Consider the following 21,405-nt stretch of genomic DNA (forward strand, 5'->3'; position numbering starts at 1 on the left):
TCGTTCGTTTCATCCCCTCCTCTTCGAAAAAACGATCAGCAAGTTTCGGCGAGGCTGACGGACATCTCTTGCCTCGTTCGTTTCATCCCCCCTCTTAGAAAAAAAAACGAACAGCAAGTTTCGACGAGGTTGACATGCATTTTTCGCTTCGTTCGTTTCATCCCCCTCTTGGAAAAACGAATATCCCGATTCGGAAAGTATGACGGGCATCTCTCGCTTCGTTCGTTTCATCCCCCTCTTGGAAAAAAGAATATCCGATTCGGAAAGTATGACGCGCATCTCTCGCATCGTCGTTTCATCCCCCTCTTCGAAAAGAAAATGGACAGCAAGTTTCGACGAGGCTGACATACATCTCTCGCATCGTTCGTTTCACCCCCCTCTTCGAAGAAAAAGTGGACACCTCGACTCAGCAAGGCTGACGTGTATCCCTCGCATGGTTTTCTCTTTTTGGAAAAAAACAAATACCCCGTTTCGGCAAGTCTGACGGGCATTTCTCGCATCGTCCGTTTTCTCACCCCTCGGCGAAATCTCTTGGAAAAGAAACAGACACCTCGTCTCAGCAAGGCTGATGTGTATCTCTAGAATCGTTCGCTTTCACCCCCCCTCCCCTACTCTCAGCGAATCTCGTTGGAAAGAAATGTACAAGGGCTTTCGGAACAGCCGACGGGCAACCGAGGAAATGAACGAACGGAAAAAAAAGAGGAAAAAATTGAATGAAAGGTGCATCAATTTTTTATTTGCATTCCATTGCTTGCTACATGTTGATACAACAACAACAACAACAACGATAGTGAACAACTATTTTTCATCGCATTCCTTGCATCTATCGGTTGCAATAGTTGCCAGGCCTTCCACTTTCGGCATCGTTGTGGACGAACAGACATAACGACGATGTTTAGGCAGCGCCGGCCTGCGTACGGCAATTGTGATTCACCCGCTTTGATATTTTCATGCAGTGCATACTGAAGTCTTCGTCCCTCGGCCTTGGTGTCGATGGCAATTTCGCACGTGCCGTCCACGTAGCATTTGCATCCTCGTGGATCAACGAGTTTGCTTCGCTCTTGCGCCGATGTCTTCGGGGCACGTGTGGACGTGAGATTTTTCGTCGGTCGTCGATACGGATCCACGTCGGCGAATGCTTCCGTGGGATTTCGTACAAATTCTTCCGATTTACGCGGAGCGCCTACTCCTCTATCAACGCGACGACGCTTCCGACTCCTGTGTTTTTTCATTGTTACACTGCGGCGTTTGCTGCGATCACGACAGCCGTTATGGCCGTTGTTCAATGGCAGAAACTTCCCCTTAGCGTCGCGTGGACGATTCATGTTTCTTTCCTCGCTCGCGTTCGTCCACTCGCCACGCTATCTCTTACAGTAGCCTACCACCATGGTCATGGCGTTCAAACGATGACGAGTGCGGGGCGAGCGCTGCTCGACCGATACCTTGTCCTCCGGCAATCGCACAAGTGCCGTCTCAGCTGCACCGCATTGATGCCTACACGAGACACTTTGCCCAAGTATCGATCGACTTGATGTCCGCGAGTCGCAAAGGTGGCTGCTTCGGTACCCCCGCGGATTTTGCGAATTTGTTGAATGCTGTTTTCTGCAAACATATGGTAACCGGCATCGTTGTACGCTTTTCCGATACTCTGCATATTGAGCGCCAAGTTGAGATTGCGACCGTCGCTAACGCGTAGCATTTCAGCGTTAACGACAGCCAAGAGGAAGAGCAAAGAACGCATGTGCCTCCGCTTGTTTCCAAATTGCCGTTCGTCGAAAGTGCCTTCGCTTTCGTGATACGCGTGATAGGCCGTAAAGTTTGCTACGTATAACAGCCTGCGCGAAAGCTCGTCGGCCGCCGCCGTGGTATTGCGAGCAGCAGAGGCGGCGGCCGCAATGATACCGCGATACACGAGACTTTTGCAGCTGACAAATATCAATCGAGGCAATTTGCGCAAACGAGCGAGCGTTGCCGCGATCCCACGACGATCCATTGTGAAACGAACAATGGCTCGTGACTTTCCGCGCAACCACTTCAAACTCGAAACTTGAATTCCGAAGTTGCACCAGATCATCTTCGTCGCGTTTCGGGGTGTTCACGATGCAGCATATCTCGATGGTACGTCGCTGAGAACAGCTTCTATTCAAACCAATGTACGATGATGCCGTGGCGTTTGTTGTCGTGGTGGCATTGACACCATTGGTATCGTTCTCGTTTTCGCCATGAAAACGGTTGGCCCCGGCCGTTCTAACGTGTTTGGCATTCAAACCTCGCTGTTGTACATCTTATAACCATAGAGACGAGACGCAGCAGTAACGCGGTACCAGAATGAGGACAAGTTGTAACGACGAGAGAGTCGTCGGTGCTCGTTAGTGACCGCCGTCGCTCGTAACATTCAAAGACGTACGTGTTCATGTCTACGCGTGTCATGGTAGCACATGCAGCAACGCATCGATTGGCCTGTTTGCCATACGCGCGTTGTTTTGCTCGCACCAGTGCCTGTCCTATTCGACCGTCCAAGCATAGCATTTTGCGCGACACGAAAGGTTGTTTCAGAAGAGAAGAATAGTTGTCATTGTCATTCATGTTTGAAGAGCAGCATCGGGCGAACAAATTGACATTGATCTCGCTGGCGTTTTGCCGTTTTTGTGCTGTTCGCGACAATGCACGTCTGCGACTGATTCGGTGCAAGAGTGAAGCTTTGCGTCTACCGCCCTGTTTCTTCCTCGTCTCGGTAGAACCGATAAACCGTAGGGTAAACTCGAGCCCGTCCGCGCTGCTGTCGTCGCTTTCTTCCCCGGGTGCCGACGTCGTGGTAGCAGTAGCAGCGGCAGCGGCAGCAGCAGCAGCAACAGCATCAGCAGCAACAGCGTTCAAAATGCTGGAATTTCTAGATTCATTCGAATTGGAGCTAATGGAGCTGCATCGTGCGCGATTTTTTCTACGGAACACGCAAGATATATTTGTTTTATATGGAAAGCAACATCGAGCATAACGTATCGTGGAGTTGAACAACGTGAACGAGCGCAGTTTGAATCGTTCAACGTTTTCCCCAGAATCAATTGTCAATTCGTTGTCGTGAATGTCGTCGTTGTCGTAAGCGTCATCGTGAGCGTCACTGTTGTTCAAGGCACTATTCGTCGTCATCCCATCTTCAACATTTTCGACCGTTATGTCATCTGGTGGCTCCTCGTTCTTGTCTTCAATGTTCGGTAGAGGCAGTAGAGGCGGTAGCGTCGGCGGCGATAACGATGCCTCCAAGGTAGCAGCCGCCATCGCTGCTGCAGAAATTGCCGATACTTCGGACGATGAAACGTCACCGTCGTCGCCACCGCTATCGCCTCCGCCGCCGCCGCCGTCGCCGATATCGTCGTCCGACAATGACCACAAAGACTTGTTCGACGAGATCGCTTGGCTTGATTCCATAATTGACACGGCGAGAGAGCTTATAGCAGAATTATTGGGTGTATCGCCGCGGGTATTAACGGAAATCCGCAAGATATTTGGCCGCGTCGGAAGCGATCCAGATGTCACGATACTGTATGAAACGTTGACGTATGGTCGCCAGTGGCGCATTTCGACAACCCCATACGAGAGACCGCGCATTGTCAGCGTCATGTTCGGCATGATCAGTTATCCGTTGCATTGCCCATTCGATCGATTGGTATTCAATGTATTGTCAAGTCAATCGCTAACTGTTCTCTACGAAACATACAAATCGTTCATGACACACTGTAATTGCGATCGAATCGCTAATCGTGGATATTATCGAGAAGTTACGCGCGAACGTCATACTGCGCAACGAGAATGTGCATGAGCTGTTGCGAGTCCTGTAGCATCGAACATCTCTCGACACGTACGAGGCGCTTCGCGCGATTGCCTATACAGTCGTCTCGTGTTTGGATGCGGAAAAGTTACGACGCAGTGGTCAGGTCTTGGGCGACAACATAATAAATTTGTACGACTGTTTAGCCGATGCTGTATCGGAGGCTCAGACAACTTTATCTGATGGAAATTCTGGGGCCGGCACCACCACCACCACCATCACCATCACCGCGGTCAAATGCAGTCGCAGGAGCACAGACAAACAGCAGCGGCAGCAGTAGCAGTCGTCGATACCTGGCAATAAACGTACCGTTCGACAACGCAGTGGTGGTCGTAGTGGTACAGCCAATCAAAGCACCGTCGTGAAACGCAACAACTAACCTAATCTAATCTAACCACTCGTTGAATACATCAAGAGCCGGTTCATCGTCATATTCGTCGTAACAAATCCATTCCAAATCTTTGATCTCTATGCGATATCGTTCACTGGATCGAGGCAATCGTTCGAAACAATTCGGCTCAATCTGTCGCGCGTAATACTCTACATAATCACCGTAAAGAACTGGGTGCGCGACCAGACCTCCGATGTTGTCTCTGATCGCTATGGAACACGGACTTTGACGAACAAAGCGAACATTGATGCTGCTGCCATACGATTTTATTGCGCTTGGAAGGAACTCTATCTTCACGCGAGTCGGCAAGCGTATGCGTACTTCTGCGAATGATTCGATTCGAATGGCAATGGTCGAATCGTCTACCATTGAAACATAGACCCATCCACCGATAAGATGCGCGAGAGAAAACGCGTCCTTGGATACTCGATCGTCCAAAGAGAGTAAGTCCGCGCGACGAATTGCGAGCAGCGATCCGTCACCGGTGAAACGCAAGTGATACGTCGCAGGATCAGGAATGGATATGGCGGGAGCAGCCTCTACGATTCCACGATCATCGACCACGCGCAGGAATCGAACTAAATTCAAATCGAAATCGTATATAGGATGAACTTTTCCGCTAATATCCGGTCCTATGAATCGTTCGTACCATTGCCGTCTGGTGCTGCTACGACGACTACGGGAGCCAGCAACACCACTGTCACCACTGTCATTCGCAGCCGTTGAAACCAGCGGAGGAGCGCCGTTGACGATCTCGCTCGAAAATACAGCTCTGCGCAATCGCTCTGCAGATATTACGAGACGATCTGTTTCGCACTGGGAAAGCCTACGTTTGTGTAAGAGGTTCAACATCCACGCGAAGAAAGTGATGATGAAAATTGCAACGAACAAGAAGGGCGAGAATATCGAGAGAAACATTTCGCAGATCCGTCTCACGCACGCTTCGTATTATTTGCTTTATTATAAATAAACTGCACACCTGTATGAAAAAAATCTTGTATTTATTGATTACGGTGATTCATTACAATCCATCTAGATATTTTAGCGCAATATTTTGTATCGCCTGCGTTTGGTCAGATTGAGAATTTTGTCGTTTTTGCCAGCTGTGGCAGACAATCGTCCGCGCTTTCGCGGTGAAAGCCTGATTTTCACACATTCGCTCGGATGCACATATGGATAGGCGTACAAATTAGGGTTACTGTTGTCGCAACATAAATGCGAATAAATGCTACACGCACGCTTTTGCACTGATGACCGCATACGCAGCACGTATAATCTTGGACTGCACCGCATAGATCTACGACGAACCGATGGTATCCGCAAATCCATTATATCCGTAGCTGTACACAGTACTGTCGCAGAAGGCGAGTAAATATTCAACTTTAGTGATGGCGAACTTGTCGAGACCAGATTCAGGCAAACATTTTCATTCGTCGTCGTTGTTATCGTCGTCGTCGTCATCGTCGTCGTCGTCATCGTTGTAATACGCATTTCCGATTCATAGGACTGCTGCTGCTGCTGCTGCTGCGATGATCGGCTCGGCATACATTGGTGCAGATTCAACAGTGGCGGCGACAATAATAATTTACAAATGTTATCGATGTCGTTATCGATGTCCTTATCGATGTCGATTTCCTCGTTCGTTTTGCCATTGTCCTTGTACATGGTATTTATCATGATCCATTGTGCATGGAGAAAATCCTTTACGTACTCGCTATCCCACGAAGATTCCAAATACTGAATTATGTCTCCGAAGCTTTGTCGCACGCGCATATTGACGAGCGGTTGCTGGATCGTTCTGACGCTTAGGAGATATGTACGTGTATATATATATATAAATACTACTACTACTTGCGTGAGACCCTTCCTGCGAATCTTCCCACGCTTATGTGGCCTGAAACCGGATCCACCGAAAACGTTGACGCGTTTGTGTATGTGTTACATGAAATCCATGACTTCTTTGTGAAATCGAACCTGATGATCGGGCACGCAATGTGGCAAACGCACATCATAGACTGTTGCCGTCTTTAGCACCATACGTTTTGTATTGGGCGGACATGTGCAGTCGTGATAGGTAGGTTCGCACATTATTGCGTTCATATTCCACACTCCACCTTCGCAAAACTTGTGTCGTTCGCGAAAATGCCGATATAACTGCACGCATTGCCAATAGCAGCACCGAAACTGGAGAAGCCGACAAGCATCGCGTATTCGCCATTTATCGCGTCGCACTCGTGCTCGTTATCGTCCCTGTCACTGCTGCCACCGCCGCCGCCGCCACCGCTGCTATCGTTGCCGTCATCCCTCCTGTCGCCATCGTCCGTAGTGTTCAATTGCACTGATTCGTACGTTCTGCGGGAAGTGTCGCAATAATGATTCACGCCACTGTGCGCGCGACACAATGTGGCGCAATCACTGTCGAATATGCATAATCGGCGAACGGAGGAACAATCGACAGACCCGGCCCCCACGAATCGACGTGTTCTAGGACGCACCATGGAGCGCAAGAGAGAGGCGTTGTCACGACTTCGTTGCAATGATTTTGTGCTACTTGTTGACATTGGGGAATACGCTCGTTGTCTATAAAACACAACACACCATACAACTAACACGATGAAAATAATTACAACAACGATCGGCATCGGCATTGTCTACGCGCGCGCGAATGCAGCGAGATGCGCGGCGCGCGAGGAAAAACTTATTTGATCTCGGCGTTAACGTCGTTTTACGCTTCGAACGGAGTGCGCGATGATTCGAACGATAGATTTGCACTAATGGTGCACCGCGCGAAATTGGACCAAACGTAGCAAATACTTGTGCATAAATATACAATTGCTCGGTTGTCCGCGACTTGCGCATTTCGCTGTCGAAAAGAAGAATTCGTTTTGTATTACAGCGGTCGCGCTCCGTATCGTGCTCGAACGATTGCACGCCACACAGCCGGCACACTGTTGACGGTATCTAATATAACGAAATGTCGTCGTCGTTGTCGTTATCAAAGTTGTCGTCGTTATCAAAGTTGTCTTCCTTCGATAATAGAATAGATTTAACGAGACGAAGAATCAATTGTTGTTAATCGAACGGCGACGAGTACGAGTACCATTTGACACGGGCGTATCAGCATACCTAACCTAACCTAACCTAATCTATAGCGCAAACATCGTCGAAGTAGTAACGCAAAGAACGAAAATTACGATCGATCCAACAACGAGAGCCATTGTTGTCGTAGTTGCAGTTGACGCTCCGCCTCCGTCAGCGTCGTGGACTTCGTCGAGCACGAGAGATCGCGTGCATAAATATGTAGGCAGTCTGAAAAGTTCTCGACCTGATATACATGGTATTAGAAACTGTCAAACTATAATTGTATTGGAAAGTGGCATCCCTGATATAAACCCATGTAAAATTTTATTCGATCTGTCAAATCATTCGAGTAGTAGCACCAGTTGAAAAAGCTTTGTGCAAGATGCGTGCCGCATGCTAACAATTGATCAAAAACGCATTCGAATGCGTGTTTGTCAAGCATGTTTGTCGTCGATTTAAAAGCAAAATAAAATGAATTTCAAGCGTCGTTTCGTAACTGTTGATGAAACTTGAATCCACCACTATACATCAGAGCGAAAAGAACTTTCCGGAATCACACCACTTTAATGATGGTATTGAATTATTGGAAAAAAAACGTTGAAATAAATGTATTGAAGTTTCAGGAGATTATATTGAAAAATGAAACATATTTCACGGCAAAAAAATTTCTTTCATCGTTAGGCCGAGAACTTTTCAGACTGCGTATTCAGACCTCGTATTTGCAACGACATATGTCCGATGAGCTCGATCGACGTCGCTCCTCTCGTATGGTCTCTTCCGACTTCCAACATACTAGGAGAATAACTGGGAAAATGTAGAAGATTTGATTTATTTATTCAATCCATTTATTTCTATATACTTTCTAAACAATTTTTGAGTTATTTTCTGTTCGATAAACAAGCAACAATGCGCCATCGTGCACCATTTGTAACAATGCGGCGCCTGGATCGCATTTTTCATTTGCATAAAGAGGCGCGTACGGATTTTGAGCGATTTTCGCCCCTTGTCGTCGTTGCGCGATCCATCGCACGTAAGCTTGGCCGAGCGTACGATCGAATTCACTTGCGTTCATCGCGTACTCGCGAGCCACCGCTTCGGTCGACGCGACTCGCTTTTGCCCTTCGACCAATTGTAAAAAGTACAAAGTGGCAAAGCGTCGAACTACCTTGTAATAATTTATTTCATCCGCTCGCGGATCAAAGTCTCGAGCGAGCACGAAACGAGTGCAAAGGTAGTCTTGTTCGGTCGCAACATTCTGCCTCGTCGAGAGAGCGAATACGCACTGAACGCGTTCACCGATATTATAACCGTATTTTTTTAGCGTATCTTGAATAAATGTGGCCTCTGCGTTCGATACGGTGCGCGGATTCAATGCCAAGTTGAACGAAAAAGACTCGCCACCGTGAAGGTGGCGCATATTCGTGCAACGCGTCGTACATAGCCTCAAAGAACCGTGTCAGCTCGGCGACGATCAATCGATGCGCTTTCAATATATTCGGTTCGTAGGATTCAAGCGCCAACCACGTGGCTATAACGTTCAGTTCCAGCGAACGCACGATATGTTTGACGAACGGCTGCGCGTTTTTTTCGAAGCCCTTTGTTATCGCACGAAAACTGGTGGCGTTGTTACCGCTCATCCATTTCCAGTACTTCTTTTTGCCCATGATGGAACATGCTTCGTCGGCGAAATCATCCAAGTCTACAGAAATATATGTTCCACCGTAACGACGAAAGGTGTCGTTCATCAGTGCGACGAGCCATCGTTCGCAGCACGATTGCTCCAGTTTGGACAAGGGACGCTTTTCACCACTTTCGCGATCTGTTAGTTCTAAGTATACGATGAGTCCATCCGTGTCACGATACACTACATTTTTTTTTTTTTTTTTTTTGACGAGGAGGAAATTCATCATGGATACCCCGACCCTCGGGGAAGGGCCAGGGTTATGCCGGACTCCTACCGGCTAAAACCTCCCCGGGTGGCGCTGCGAAGGGACTTGGGTCGGGGCCCCGGTGCCGCGTAACTGCTAATCGGGGCCCCGAGTTCAGGTTTGCACCTTCTGTCCCTGAGGGGCGGGGCGGGGGAGGGGGGAAGCCGACCCGGGGGTCCGCTTCGACCACCGCTCCCCCAGGGGAAGGGGGAAGCCGGCCCGAAGGCCCGCTTCGACCACCGTTCTCCTTTCCCACCCCTCACGCCTCGTCTCTTCGGTCGGGAAGGGGGAAGCCGGCCGAGACCCGCTTCACCACCGTTCCCGACCAGACGAGGCGCCGCCAATACACGTTGTGTGGCTGACTGACCCGCCGTATCAGCCAGCCACCCTACGTTGGGAGGGCTAGTTGGAGCGCAGGGAGTCCCCGCCCGGTGCCCCACCCTCCCGCCCGGCGGTTGCGGGAAGATATACTCCCCTAGCCGCCGGGCTCTCCCCACCTCCGCGGAGGAATGGGGCGGGGGCTCCTAATGATCCCCCTCCCGCATGTCCGATTTACTCATCGGACCTGCGAGTAGGGGGGGGGAGGGGCATTTGTTCCGATGGTTCCTTACCATCGATGCCCTCTCCCCCCCTTATTGTCATCCGACACCCTTCTTCTTCGAGGGTGTCGGTGGTCTGCGGGCATGGGGTCTGGGCCTTAGCCTCAACCCCCATCCGCTCCCTTCACCCGTCGCTGCCATTGGCAGGGCAGCGAGGGGTGGCGGCGGCGGCGGCGCCACATCCACCCCGACTGCAGGGGCGGCCAGCGTTGCTACCGCCGCCATCAGCGGGGCGAGCCTACTCAGCACCACCACCGCCACCCCTCTGTCTCTTACGAGGGCTCCCAGCTGCCCTCTCCATGTCCTCCTTCCTCTCGCTCTTCTCCTTATTGGGGGGGGAAGCAAGGGGGTGAGGGGGAGGAGGTGGCGGTGGCTGTGCCCCCAACCTCCTTAGCTCCTCCTCCTCCGAGGAGTCTCCGTCCCCCTCTCTGCTCCTGCTCCTCTCTCCCCTCCACTGACGGTGGCGGTCCCTCCGTCTTTTCCGCCTTCCTCTGCCTTCTGCTCTCCTCCTTTCTTCCTCGGCCTGCTCCTTCTTTCCCATCACCTCCTCGCAAAAGGAGGTGAAGGCTTCCCATCTCTTTTCGCTCCCCAGTATCGCCCGGACTATACTGGGGAGCGAGAGGTCGCAGCCTAACCTTCTCTCCACGACTCCGCGCTCGTTGCTCCAGGCCGGGCACTCCTGGAGCGTGTGCTGCGCGGAGTCGTGGCCATGCCCGCAGTGGTGGCAGGCGGCTGTGCGCTCCTTTCCTATGCGGCACAGGTACTCATCGAAGCAGCCATGCCCGATGAGCACCTGTGCCGCCCTGAAAGTCAGGGCCCCATGGGCCCTTCCCACCCACTCGAGTAGGAAGGGCCGGACGGCCTCGACGGTTCTCCTCCCGTACCTGGCATTGGCCAGATACCTCTGCCATCTTTCGAGGAGGATCCGTCGAGTCTGGTGCTTCATCTCCCGGATTGCCCTGGCGAGCGGTACGTCCGCCCCCCTGTTCTCAGGAGCTCGCGCTTCCTGTCGTACATACGTTTGTACGACAGGGCCACGAGCTCCATAGGGGGCATGCTCGCCAGGACTGTCGCCGCCACGCAGGAGACGGTACGGTAGCACCTCGCTACCCGGACCGCCAGCCCCCTTTGCACTCTGCGCAATCGCGCTTGCATCGGGCGACTGGCGGCCAGCGACTCGGCCCACACCGGTGCTCCGTACATGGCCACCGAGTTGAGGACTCCTGCGTGGAGGCGACGTGCCTTCATGTCTGGTCCCCCGACATTGGGCATTAACCTGCCCAGGTTGATGGAAATCATCCTGAGTCGGGGGACCAGCCTGTTGAGATGTTCCCTGAAGCACCAGGTGCCGTCCAGGGTGAGGCCCAGATACTTCATCTGGGCCTCTATGGGGACCCTGACTTGACCTATCCTGACATGGGCCTGGGGTGGCTTCATGCCCTTGGCGTGGAGGAAAATCGCCTCCGTCTTCCTTTCCGCCACCACCAGGCCCAAGTTGCGGATGGAGCGCACAACCGCCGCCACCGCTAGGTTTGCCGTGTGAACGGCCTCCCCCCAGTCTCTCCCCCCGGCCAGGACGAGCGTGTCGTCCGCGTAACACAACGTGCTACAGCCGGGGGGGAGGGTTGTCCGGAGGACTGAGTCGTACCCAATGTTCCAAAGCAGGGGCCCCAACACAGACCCCTGTGGGACCTCACGACTCATCCCCCTCTCTCGCACCGTGCCATCGGCGTCCGTCCACATGAGACGCCGACCCCGGAAGTAGTCCTCTATGACGGCCGTGAGGTAGGGTGGGAAGCGGAAATAACCTCTCATCGCTTGCACCACCCTACCCCAGGGCAGGGTGTTAAACGCGTTTGCGATATCCAGAGATACCGCGACTGCCACCCTGCCCTCCGACACTATGGCCCCCGAGAGGTACTTCAGATGCAGTACCGCATCTATGGTTGATCTGCCCTCTCGGAAGCCATATTGGCCGTCACCTAAGTCAGGACCCTCCCGGGACATATGCCTCTTGAGGCGGGCTGCTATTATGCGCTCGAAGAGCTTGCCCGCCTCATCCAGGAGGCATATGGGCCGGTACGCGAAGGGGGAATCCTCCGGTTTGCCCTCTTTTCGGAGGAGGACCACGTTGGCCCTCCCCCAGACTGGGGGGAATCTCCGTTCCCTCAATGCCCTCGTAAAGAGGCGCGCAAACGTGCCGCTCATGTACCCTGAGGCCAGGGTGAAGACACGGCCGGGGATACCATCGGGTCCTGGAGCTTTTCTGCTCTTGACCCCCCTGGTAGCCTCGGCCACCTCCTCCTCGGTGACTCCCGGAACCTCCCCCTGATGTTCGGGGGAAGGGGTTACATACGGGGTGATGGGGTCGTCCCCCCCAACCGGGAATAGGGTCCCCATCACCCGTCCCAGGAACCGGTAGTCGAGCGTCTCCGTCAGAGGGGGCGCCCATGGTCTCAGCTTTTGCATGACCATCCTGTATGGGCGCCCCCACGGATCCGCGTCCAACGAGAGGAGGAGGTCGTCCCTCCCCTTTCCTCTGGCCACCCCTATGGCGTTCCGGAGTTCTTTCGCCGCTGCGCAGAACTCCCGCCGGGCGGCCAGAGTGACCTCAGGGTCCGCGTCCCAGCGCACTGCTCGGAACGCACGCCTGAGGTGGACCGACCCCCGCCGCAACGCGGCAATTTCGTCGGTCCACTACCAGGCGCATCGTTTTGGGCAGACCCTGACTCTGGGCATGGAGGCATCGCACGCGAGTGCGAGAACCTGCATAACCTCCATGACCTCAGAGTCAAGGTCCTGCCCGTCCTTCCACTGCGGCCAGGTGGAGCCCATCAGGGAGATTTCCAGGTCCTCCCTGTTTAACTGGGCTAGAGCCCATCTACCGGGCCGGGGTCCGTCCGTGTTGCGGGGCCGTAGGCCATCGGGGGTGACGGAGAGCTCCATCTCTATTAAGAGATGGTCAGACAGTGATTCTAGCTCCTCCGCCACCCTCCAGGTCCGCACCCTTCGCAGGGCCGAAGGGGTTGCCCAAGACAGGTCGATAATAGACTCCCCCCTCGACCCCACGAACGTGGATTTTATGCCATCATTCATAATGTGCAGACCTAGGCCCACGGCCCAATCCGCTGTTACCTCCCCCCTCCTGTCATCGCGCCGGGAGCCCCATAGCTCCGACTTGGCGTTGAAATCGCCGGCGACGATGACAGGACCCGGGAGATGTCTCTTGATGACATCTCCCATTTCTTGGAGCCTGGACTTGTAGTCAGCCAAGCCCAGGCTCTTTTCTGGGGGGAGGTATACCCCGACCACGGTGACGACTCCCCACCTGGCCACAACGAACCCCCTGCCGCGATCCAAGTACTTGGCAGGGGGTGAGCTGTTGCTCGCCTTCCAGACTATAGCGACAGAGCCCAACTCGTCCCCGAACCATCTATGGTTCCTGGGGACGTGATGGGGCTCTGCCGCTATACCTAAACCTGCACCGCGCTCCGTCATCGTGTGCTCGAACAAAGGGAGCGCTTGACGGGCGCGGTGCAGGTTCCCTTGTAACAGTTTAGTGTCCATTATCTTATTCCGTTATAATGACAATCTTCTCTCCCGGCTGTTCGCCGTCGGTGTCCTCACTTTCTATTTGTCTTGCTCGTTTCTCTTCTCTCTTCTCCTCCACCTCCATCCTCCCATCATCAGTGGGGGGCTGAGGGGGAGGTGGAAGAGGGAGGGAGGCTCTTCTCCTCCTTTGAGGAAGCGGGGGTTGAGGTTCCAGCTCCCGGTTTACCCCCCCCCTTCGCCTCCTTTCCTTCCTGGGTCTCTCTCCTCCTCTCCTCTGAGGGAGGGTCTCGTGGCGGCGGTGCGGTCGCCATACCCCCTTCCACCGCATCCCCAGGGATTCTCTTCTTTCTCTTAGGGGGACGGCAGGATGGCCCCCCCATTCTATGGTCCGACTTGACTCCCGCCTCTGCACAAATTTGGCACCTGGCTCTGGAGTTACAGTCCCGAGCCAGGTGTCCAATTTCTCCGCATCTGTAACAGTTTGCACGCCTGTCATAGCTACTTTTGCAATTGACTTGTACATGCCCTTTCTCTAAACATCTGAAGCACTGCAGTGCTCTAGCCTGCAATAGCTCCACTTTAGTTAACGCCCATCCTATTGTAATGTTGCCCTCCTCAGCAACCTTCTTCGCTGCCACGAGGGGGCATTGTACCCACAACGTCCGGTAGCTGTTCCAGGCCATTCTCATTTTTCCCGTCTTCACATCTCCTACTCGACAACCTCCTACTTTGGCTACTGCCTCTGCCACTTCACTCTCCGTGGTGGATATCTCCATGCCCTTTATTCGCAGCTCTCCCATTTTTTGCGGTCTACTTATTTTTGCTCTGTCGGTAAGTACCTCCTTGAGTTTGTCAGCGAGTTGATCCGCCTGCTTGCCCCTTTGTTCCCCAGGTATTTCTATTACCAACGCTCCTGTGGCCCCCACTCTGGTCTTTATTTTTTCTATTCCAATCCCGGTGAGATCGATCTTTCTTTTGGCCTCCGCCAATAGATCCTTGTATTGTCCCCGTTCGGCGGTAATGGTTACCGCCGCCGTGTTGGGGACTCTCCTCCTGTTCTTCTTTCCCTCCTTTCTTTCGATGTTCACCACCCTTTTTATCTCCTGCCTTTTCTGTGTTTCTTTCTCCTTCTTCCTTTCCCTCCTACCCACTACTTTTGTCCACGTCTCTTTTTGTGGTGTAGGAGTTTCCTGTACCTGTTGTTGCTTTCTTTGCGATTGCGTGAGTGGTAATTGAGGGTACTCCTGATCATATTTGTTTCCCCCCCGTTGTACCACACCCCGGCTCCCCACTCCCTTTACCTTGTTATCTTTCCCGGCCCCTTTTTTGGGAGTCTCCTCTCCTTGTGCTGTCCAGTCATTTAATGCTTTAAACACCATCCTTGTTATGTCTCCCTCCAGTCCTTTCCTTGCGTTCTTCTCTGGTTCCTCCCTCCTTTCTACCCTAACTTTTGTGTCAAGGAGGATGTTCTCCCTGATCTTGGGGCCTGTTTTCGCGATCCTGGCTTCGTTATTCTCCCTCACCGGGCGTCTCCTATCCCCTGGGATCAATCCCTTCTGCACCTCTATAACTCCTATCGGTGCCTCCTCCTCCTCCATCATGTCCACCATAGGTGGAGTTATTGCCCTTTCTCTCTCTACGCGGATCAGGGGCGAGGGAGCACTCGGTACACGCTGTGGTGCTTCTTTTACACCTTGGCTCGCGTTTCCGAAGTGCTTCGAGGGCGGGGAGGATACCGCTACATGAAGCAGCGCCTCCCTTATACCACGGAGCATCTCCTTTACTTCCTCCAGCTCCTTCCTCACCTCCTTCAGCGACGTTTTTAAGTTAGCGTTTTCCGTCCGCAGTTCCTCAATAAGGTCCAGATTGTTCCCGCACTTGTCCTGTGCCATTTGCATGGCCATTACGTTTGCTCCCGCTGTTATGGCAGCTGCGGCGTCTCTGAGGACCTTGACGTGGGTGCCCTTCAAGCTCTTTGACTTCTGCGAGAATCCAAGTACCTTTGTTGATGCTTCCAGAATCGTCGCCGTAATGTCCCGGAAGGGGGCCTTCTGTAGGTGTTCCGTAAGTTTCTTAAGTTCTGCCTTGTACTTCCGGTTGGAAGTGCAGTCCTGGAACTCTTCGAGAGGGTTTTCCATGCCCTTCAGCAGGAATTCCTCCCTTTTTTCTTCCATAATGGCCTGTTTTCTCGCCATGAACTCTTTTTTGAGTCGCTATCCCCCCGTCATTTCTGGCCTGCTCCTACCTCTGGTGGCCTTCTCTACAAGACGTTCCTCGTCCGTATTTCCGTCTTCGTCTCTGGGGATTTCCCACTTCCCTTCCTTTTTCTTTTGGACAATTTTCTCACGTCCATCGTCCGAGTCCTCCTCTTTGGAGGTGGTGAATGGCGTCGAATCATCTACTCTAAGAGGCGATCGAGATCGGTGGCTGTCCTCGATCTTTTCAGCCTTCTTCGTTTCCTGGGACTTTCTGCTACGTAGCCCCTCCCTCCTTGCCGTTGTCTGGCTTCTGCCAGTACGGCTTCTCGTTTCCTTTAGCCTAGCCTGGGTCGTCTTATTCATATTCGTATCCGATGATTCGTTTGAGGAAGAAATATAGTCTGTCATTGTGGTTTCTAACCCACCACTCTGCACGGCTCCGGTGCCCGGGCATGCCCGCATCCCCCCGGCAAGGGGGAGCCTCCGAGTTCCCCCGGAGGAGCACCATATGGCACGGGCCGACGGAATATTACATCGCCGGCACTGGCCTCCCGCCCCCTACACGCGCCCTGACCACCATTTCTGGTGGCCAGACCGCTTTCGGGGGTCCCACACCTCCGACAATGTGGGCACCGTGCAGAGCGCCGCCACGCGGGGGGCCCCATGGAAGGAGATAGTTCACCGGTGTCGCACCCCACCGGGAACGTCTCCCCCATGGCAGCCAGCGTGCTCGCGCCGCCCGAGGGTCCGCTTTAGGGTGATGCGATCGCATTCCCTCGGGCACAGCACACAGGGGCTCCGACCCCGCCTCGGAATACGTCCGAGCGGCCCGGAGCACCCCTCCACTCCCCGGGTACCGTGAGGGGTTCCAAACCCTCACGGTGTGCAGACCCGGGTGTGGGTACCTCTCTCCGCCTGGCCGTGACCAGGACGGATGAGGGAGAGAATCGTTCCCTTTGGCTGCCGGAGCACCGGCGTGCAATGCCTCCGGGAGTGAGTCCTCTGGTTGGCGCATGAGGGTGTCTCGACCCCGACCTCGGAATACGTCCGAGCGGCCCGAGACACCCCTCCACCCCCCGGGTACCATGGGGCAAGCCCCGTGGTGTGCAGACCCGGGTGTGGGTTCCTCTGTCCGTTCGACCGGGGCCGAACGGGTGAGGGAAGTCGGGGAGTCCACCTTCGAGACGAAGGTGGGGTCCTCTCCCCTCGTCACCCTAGGGTGCCCCGACCCCGACCTCGGAATAAGTCCGAGCGGCCCGGGACATCCCCTCCACCCCCCAGGTACCGTGGGAATAGTCCCACGGTGTGCAGACCCGGGTGTGGGATCCTTCATTCGCCCAGCCGTGGCTGGGACGAGCGAGGGAGAGAGGTCCTCCCCTCTTCGGCTGCCGGAGCACCGGCGTGCAATGCCTAGGAGGGTGGGATCTCTCAGGACGCGGTAGCGTACCCCGACCCCGACCTCGGAAACGTCCGAGCGGCCCGGAGTACCCCTCCGCATCTCAGGCACCACGGGGGAGGAGGATCCCCATGGGGTGGAGCCCTGGATGGGGGTACGTCCCTCCGCCCCGGTCTAACCGTAACGGTCCAACCGAGGCGGGAGGAAAGGGTTCTCTCTCTTCGGCTGCCGGAACACCGGCGTGCAATGCCTCGGAGAGAGAGGTCCCCTTCCTGGAGCGAGTGTGGAGGAGGTCATCCCTGTCGGCTGCCGGAGCACCGGCGTGCAATGCCTTCAGGGATGATGATCTCCTCCCACCCGCTCTGTGACCGTGCTGGTCATGGACCAGGCTGGTCACTCAGCCCGGTCGGGTGCTCTTGGTCCAGTCCCTCCGTACAGACCACTCCGGCATGGTAGAACCTGCCAGGGGCCGAAACCCCCGCCGGCACAGCTCTGTACATCATCGGGACCTTCAAGCCTCCCCACCACGTCAAGGTGGCACCCACGGGAAGGACGTACACTACATGGCACGATACGACACAACGCTCAATCGACCTTATCGCCTCCCTGTCCCGAATATGATCAACGTGTAATACCTCATCTACCGATATGCTCTTTGGCTCTTTTTTTTCACCCGCAGCTAGACTGCTGTCCTGTTGCTCGTCGTCGTCGTCGTCGTCGTCGTCGTTATCGTCGTCATTGTTACCTGCTAGGACGCTTAGAATCCTAGCAGCAACGGCGGACGATTCGTTCTCCGTTCTCGTCAAGAGTACAGGAATCGTTTACACAGCCATGACGTTTCGTGAAACGTCTTCCGCGAAAGCAGCGTAATAGCCGCGGCGACCGACGGCGAATAGACCGTGCTTCTAGCGTAATTCAAGTATCCGTACAAACTATTAGCTACCACTTTGTACCTTTTTTCCATACAGGTCGCCACTCTTCGTCGAACCGGATCTAAATCGGAACTAAATTTCAGTTGCGTCTTGTAGACTTTTCGTTGCGCTAGATAATAACGCCACAGACCACATATCACTGGCTCAGAATTGCCGCTGCCGCTGCCGTGCTCAGAATTGTTGCTGCTAACTTGATACACCAGCATAACGCGTCTTTCATTTGGATTTACGCTCGTATCGAGCAGCTCGCGCGAACCGCGAAACTCTGCTCCTTCGTACCAACCGTTTTCAGTATCGCGCAACATTGCGGCCGCGAGGCTGTCTCTTCCGCACAAGCGGATCCCTTTTCGCCGCGCGTTCGAATCAATAGGCTCGTAATCGAAACATCGCAGTACTCCCGCAGCTACGAGTTCATCGAGAACGGCATCATCGCGGTCAACCAAATCGCGCACTTGATTCACCGTCAAAACACGAGCGGTCTCCATTGACAACTTGAACTCGCAGCCGATGGAGGGATAGAACGAAGCGAAATCCACTCCTATGGGGCGACGATAGTGCCCGGCGAGCGCGGAATTTATTCCTCCGATGTACACGCGGCTCCCGATCCGCATGAGGTCTAATTCGTCCGTCACGGAGTAATCGCCGACCTGCCAACGCTGACGCAATACGCGCGGTCCATCGACCCCCTCATTTTCATCGATGTCGCCATCGAATTTGCGAGTTGTCGTCACCTGCAGCATAGTGTACGGCCACATAGTGTTGGTGCGCAGAGGTAGTATAAGTTTGAAATCGCGCAACGCTCGTATGGCAAACGCATTTGGCAGTAGACGACTGTTTCCCGCGTGCGATGCATCTATCAGACCGACGTTGAAATGTTAAGCGTACAGCACCGTCATGTCCAAAAAATTTAGATTTTGCTGTAAATGATACACTGCGGCGCAGTCCTGCGTATTGTACAGGGCTACACGTAGCATATTGACAACGTTGTCAGAATCGAGACGTCCAAAGGCTTGGTCGCGATCGAATCGTTCTTCTCCGTTCTTGTTATAGTACAATTTTCGAATGGCTACCGAGTCAAAGTTCATCTTCAGTTGGCGCGAACGTTCATTGGTGCCGCGTTCTGCCGCATCGGACGCACCAAAGAAGCGCGCTACGTGCGCCAGAGCGATCGAGCCCACTTGAGCTTGGTGTCTGGATTTTACATGCATCATGAGATCGAAGCTAATTTGCGTTTTGCAGAAACGCGGTTCGCTGCGCAAATGTATCATGTGTACCGCATGCTCGTACAGTCCGTAAAAGATCAATCTGCACCAGAGAAAGGTATAATCGTACTCCCACGTATTGTAACCCACGAGAATGCACGCTAGACGTGAAGCATCCGTTGGATTGTCCAAGTTGTACAAATCAGCCAGAAATTCGTTGCATGACAACATTTCTACCACATTGTACAGTAGATCAAGTTCACTTCGAAACAACATGACGTGTCCGTACGTGTCGGCTGATTTGAGACTCTCGCACAATCTAGTCTCTTCTTTGCGCACTTCGTCGTCGTCATCGAGCGGCGCGTAAGCCATGAACAGGTAACCGTATTCTTTGTTGTCTTTTTTTCGATCAGGGTCCTCCTGGCCACGATGAACGGTGAGCGCGAGTGATGATAGGCGTTCGTCGCGCTCCACGCCGCGAGGAACAGTACTTTCCATGTGAGCCACTGTTTTTAAGTCAAAACTGATAATCGGCAGCGTGGCGATCGGATCCTTGGGCAATCCGTTAAGTTCCAATTCGCGATCGGTGAGGCGACATAGCTTCTGTCCAGTTCGTTTGTTCACATGGCACCAGTTGCACATTTCGAACGTAGAATCAACGTTTATGTCTTGTTGTTCGCAGCAGTTGTCATCAGCCGCACCGCCGCTCTTCAATTGGTCATCGCGTGCGTGAAAGTACGAGGCCAGCATAACTTCGAATGCGACCGAGTTATCCACAGCGAATAACATGTAATCATTGACACGAGCGGCGGCGTTGTCCCGGAGGAAAGCTCTGGCTCTCCTTCGCGCACTATACGTTTCGAAACGAAGCTCGTACAGCGTCTGGTTCTCTCGCATGGTCCACAACGATCGATCGATGGATCGGGCCATTGCTCGAACCGGGGTGCGCTACATAGTCATCACGGCCCCTTGTCGATGCAACATCAGAGCGAAATTTATATCACGTCGTAATTCTGCGATAGCTCTGTTTCGCACACCTACGATCAATGTCGGCATCCATAGTATATCCACCGATGAACGCGTACACAGTCGCCTCACGCTACTGTTGCACGAGACTTCCGCGTATTCGAGCGTGTCGATTCGTAAGATATTTTCACCGCTGCTGCGCGAATTGTCAGCGGGAAAGTATACGTTCAGAGGATACAAAATTCTAGCCATGTCGTTGTATTTCCGCGCAACGGCGGTGTCTTCGCAGCGGCGACGGCGGCGGCGACGATGAGGGATGCGTGCGCGCGTATATGTATCTATTGTAATCTTCGCTATATATTGCCGATAGCACTGCTGTCGATGCCAAAGGGCGGCGGTTGCGAGGTGCGTATGTGTGTGTGTGTATGTGTGTATGCGCGCGCGCGCGCACGCGGTCACTCGCTCGAGGCGCTCGACGTCTAACGCTATTCCCTCTCTTTTTGGCGAAACTTGACCGCGACACACGAGCGTGGTCAATTCGTAAGATCAACAAACAATACGATGAGGATAACACTTGTAACGATCATTCACTCAGCCGCAACGAATCTGCGGCCACCATGGACTGCTGCCGCAACATCTATGACAATTGCATCAATGTTTCGCTTTTTTGAGCCATTGACACGCTTCGCTATCGTTCGACCGTTCTTCGCGACTGTTCTTCCTTTTTGTCGTTGTCATCGTCGTCGTCGTCGCTGCCGTCGTCGTATGGTAGTGCTGCTGCGCATGTTCATCGTTGGCGTTGGCTAAGATTTCGTCGAAATTTTGCCCTCGGGTACAATGTTGCACAGTGTGCCGATATGCGGCAACACACAGAACATTGTTTTCATGCTCGCACTGAGCAGAATCTGAGAAACAAAGAATAAATATAGAGCCAAAAGAAACATGCCTGCTCATTGGCACCACAAGATCCAATTGAATCGACTTGAATCTTTGTGCGAAGGTTGCGAAGCGAGGGCTGTTGTTGTCGTCGGGAGGAGAGGCATCGTACCGCGCAGACGAATCGCTTAGACCGCTGCCGCGCTCTCGCCATCATGTACAATTTTCAAGCGATCCGTTGGATGCGTGTGCAACAGTGAGGCGTCCATGTCGCGCAGAGAAGCTAAAATACGCGCGTTGCGGTCCAAGATTTTGTTTCTGCGACGAATAGCTTTGGCTACATTGTCGGCCCGGCTTGCGTAAAATGCCAGCTATGCGCTCCGGTTGAGAAGTAGTAGTACGATGATGATCCGAAAGAGACGACGACGAAGCCGGTGACAAGTTGTTATTGTTGTTGT

General features: G+C 53.5%; 1 protein-coding gene across 1 annotated transcript; it reads right to left on the bottom strand.

Moving 5' to 3' along the window:
- Positions 1-12,522: 12,522 nt before the first annotated feature.
- LOC112589999 (uncharacterized) lies at positions 12,523-15,551 on the bottom strand. Its single transcript, XM_025305293.1, has 2 exons — positions 13,691-15,551; positions 12,523-13,370 (listed from the first exon to the last, which is right to left on the bottom strand). Exons 1-2 carry the CDS (start codon positions 15,549-15,551, stop codon positions 12,523-12,525), a joined length of 2,709 nt encoding a protein of 902 aa, XP_025161078.1.
- Between the last annotated feature and the right edge of the window lie 5,854 nt (positions 15,552-21,405).

This window comes from Harpegnathos saltator, unplaced genomic scaffold, assembly GCF_003227715.2.
Source record: "Harpegnathos saltator strain DR-91 unplaced genomic scaffold, Hsal_v8.6 scaffold69, whole genome shotgun sequence".
Classification (NCBI taxonomy): Eukaryota; Metazoa; Arthropoda; class Insecta; order Hymenoptera; family Formicidae; genus Harpegnathos; species Harpegnathos saltator.